General features: G+C 37.3%; 1 protein-coding gene across 1 annotated transcript; it reads left to right on the top strand.

Annotated features, from left to right (window-relative positions):
* Positions 1-1,186: 1,186 nt before the first annotated feature.
* DIRAS2 (DIRAS family GTPase 2) lies at positions 1,187-2,035 on the top strand. Its single transcript, XM_009287193.2, has one exon. The coding sequence runs from the start codon at positions 1,220-1,222 to the stop codon at positions 1,817-1,819; it is 600 nt and encodes a 199-aa protein (XP_009285468.1). The 5' UTR covers positions 1,187-1,219; the 3' UTR covers positions 1,820-2,035.
* The last annotated feature ends 269 nt before the right edge of the window (positions 2,036-2,304 follow it).

Genomic DNA, 2,304 nt, shown 5'->3' with positions numbered 1-2,304 from the left:
CTTGTTCCACATGTACTTTTTATATATCTAGCTTTGGTCTGAAAAGTAACAATATCCTAGACTCTTTTCAACTTTTAGGGTTCAATTTTTTAGTGTTTATGTGCTTAAATCTCACTAAATACAAAAAGAGACTTGTACATACTGTGTACCTAATGAGCTGCTACTGGTGGGAGGACAAATTAATCTTCATGTTTATTTCAATGAATTCTGAAAAAACTACAGCTTGCAACCCTGTGAAAGCTTTACCATTTCTGTTATTTAATAATGATGACAATATTTGTGGTCCTACTGTTTACAGACAGGTTTTGTCAAGGGGAACTGACTTCAGGGATCACAGAGTTTTGTGACCTTTGACATATGCATTTGTCAACCTTGACAATATAAGCCACTTAAAAATGTTGTGAAGATGCCTGCACAACCTTTCTGATAAGTGTAGCATGTCTCCCGTCAAATATCATCTGCTGTGAAATAAAGATTAGAATGAAAAGGCAGACTGAACATGAACAATCTCAGTTTACCAAAACGTAGTCTTTGACCTGCAATGCAAGTGGAAAAACACATTGAAGTGGGCCACATGCTCCCGAAGAGTTAGAAACAAAACATACCTGATGCTATTGCTGAATAAGCTACAAATACGTCTTAGATGTCACTCAGGAGTGTTGTCCAGTTGTAGTGGAGTTAAATTCCCTAACTACTGAAGAGAAGGCATGTTTAGAGTAATTGACTGTGATACATGTGTATACCGGTGTGTTTCAACAATGATTTGAGGAGATCTTGTTTTAGAGCTGTCTTGTTTTAGAGACAGAAGAGTAATTCAGTTTCTATAATTTGTTTGGGCCTTGGCCTTGCTGAAATACCATTTTCCAGATGCAGCTTTTTGTTTCTGGGGATATTAGTCCAGTAGGAAGAATACTTAAACTCACAATGTTAATTTAAAATAAGTCATGAAGTGATGAAGATGGTCTTTTGTTACCAGTTCAGGCTGGATTGCAAATCTTAAATTTACTACTGAAATAAATCATTCTGTAGCCCACTGCAAGTCTTCTTAAATTATTACAACTAGTATGCCATCACTTACATCACATTAATTTCTCTTATTGGGAAAGGTATCACAAAGTGCACTCTCCACATGTACCTGTGTTAATGTCTGTCTTGTTGTTTTCATTGTTTTCTTTCCTAGATTTTTCCCTCTAGCTGAGCAACAGACACACCGAGAAACATGCCTGAGCAAAGCAATGATTACAGGGTGGTTGTGTTTGGAGCTGGAGGAGTGGGCAAAAGTTCTTTGGTCTTGAGATTTGTGAAGGGCACTTTCAGAGAAAGCTACATCCCTACCGTTGAAGACACCTATCGGCAGGTGATCAGCTGTGATAAGAGCATATGCACTTTGCAGATAACTGACACTACAGGGAGCCATCAATTTCCAGCCATGCAACGTCTTTCTATTTCTAAAGGACATGCTTTCATTTTGGTTTACTCTATCACCAGCAGACAGTCCTTGGAGGAACTCAAACCAATTTATGAACAAATATGTCAGATTAAAGGAGATGTAGAAAGCATTCCAATAATGCTAGTGGGGAACAAAAACGATGAGAACCAAAGTCGAGAGGTGGACAGCAGTGAAGGAGAAGCCATGGCTAAGAAGTGGAAATGTGCCTTTATGGAGACCTCTGCTAAGCTGAACCACAATGTGAAAGAGTTATTCCAAGAATTGCTAAACCTAGAGAAACGCAGGACTGTGAGTTTACAAATTGATGGCAAAAAAAGCAAGCAGCAGAAAAGGAAAGAGAAGCTGAAAGGCAAATGTGTGGTGATGTGAAATTGCACTGTCAGGAGTCAGTCATGCAGTCTCACCTGTCGACAATACCTATATAAAACCTACAGACAGCAAACAACCATAAAAGACCCTATTTATTAGTATCTGTTTTAAAAGAAATATTTGGAATTTGAAAAAATCAGGTACTGTGGTTACTATGAAAAAAGCCAACAATAAAAAAATCATGTACTTTAGCTATCAGTGAAAAAAATCGGGAAGAAAAAGAAAGATGGGCCAGGATATCTAATTTTGTGGTTTACAGAAGAAAATAAATTTCATCCTTAGCGTAATGTAGAAGATTTGGGAAGTCAACATCATATTACTTATGTTTGCATATAACTGCAAGAGAAGGCAATGTATAATGTTAGAAGAAAAACAAAGAAATGGCCATGAAGAAACTTAGAACATATAAATGCATGCTTGGTGGCATTATCACACCCTTTAAGAATGCTGTGGACAAACAATTCTGTGCAATTTTCATTACTGAC

This window comes from Aptenodytes forsteri, unplaced genomic scaffold (assembly GCF_000699145.1).
Source record: "Aptenodytes forsteri isolate BGI_AS27 unplaced genomic scaffold, ASM69914v1 Scaffold169, whole genome shotgun sequence".
NCBI lineage: Eukaryota > Metazoa > Chordata > Aves > Sphenisciformes > Spheniscidae > Aptenodytes > Aptenodytes forsteri.
The sequence above is the reverse complement of the archived record's forward strand: the minus strand, read 5'-3'. Positions and strand labels throughout refer to the sequence as shown.

Bases quoted from the DNA above. Each gene is read 5' to 3' on its own strand.
- DIRAS2 (XM_009287193.2), top strand. From the start codon at position 1,220: ATGCCTGAGCAAAGCAATGATTACAGGGTGGTTGTGTTTGGAGCTGGA.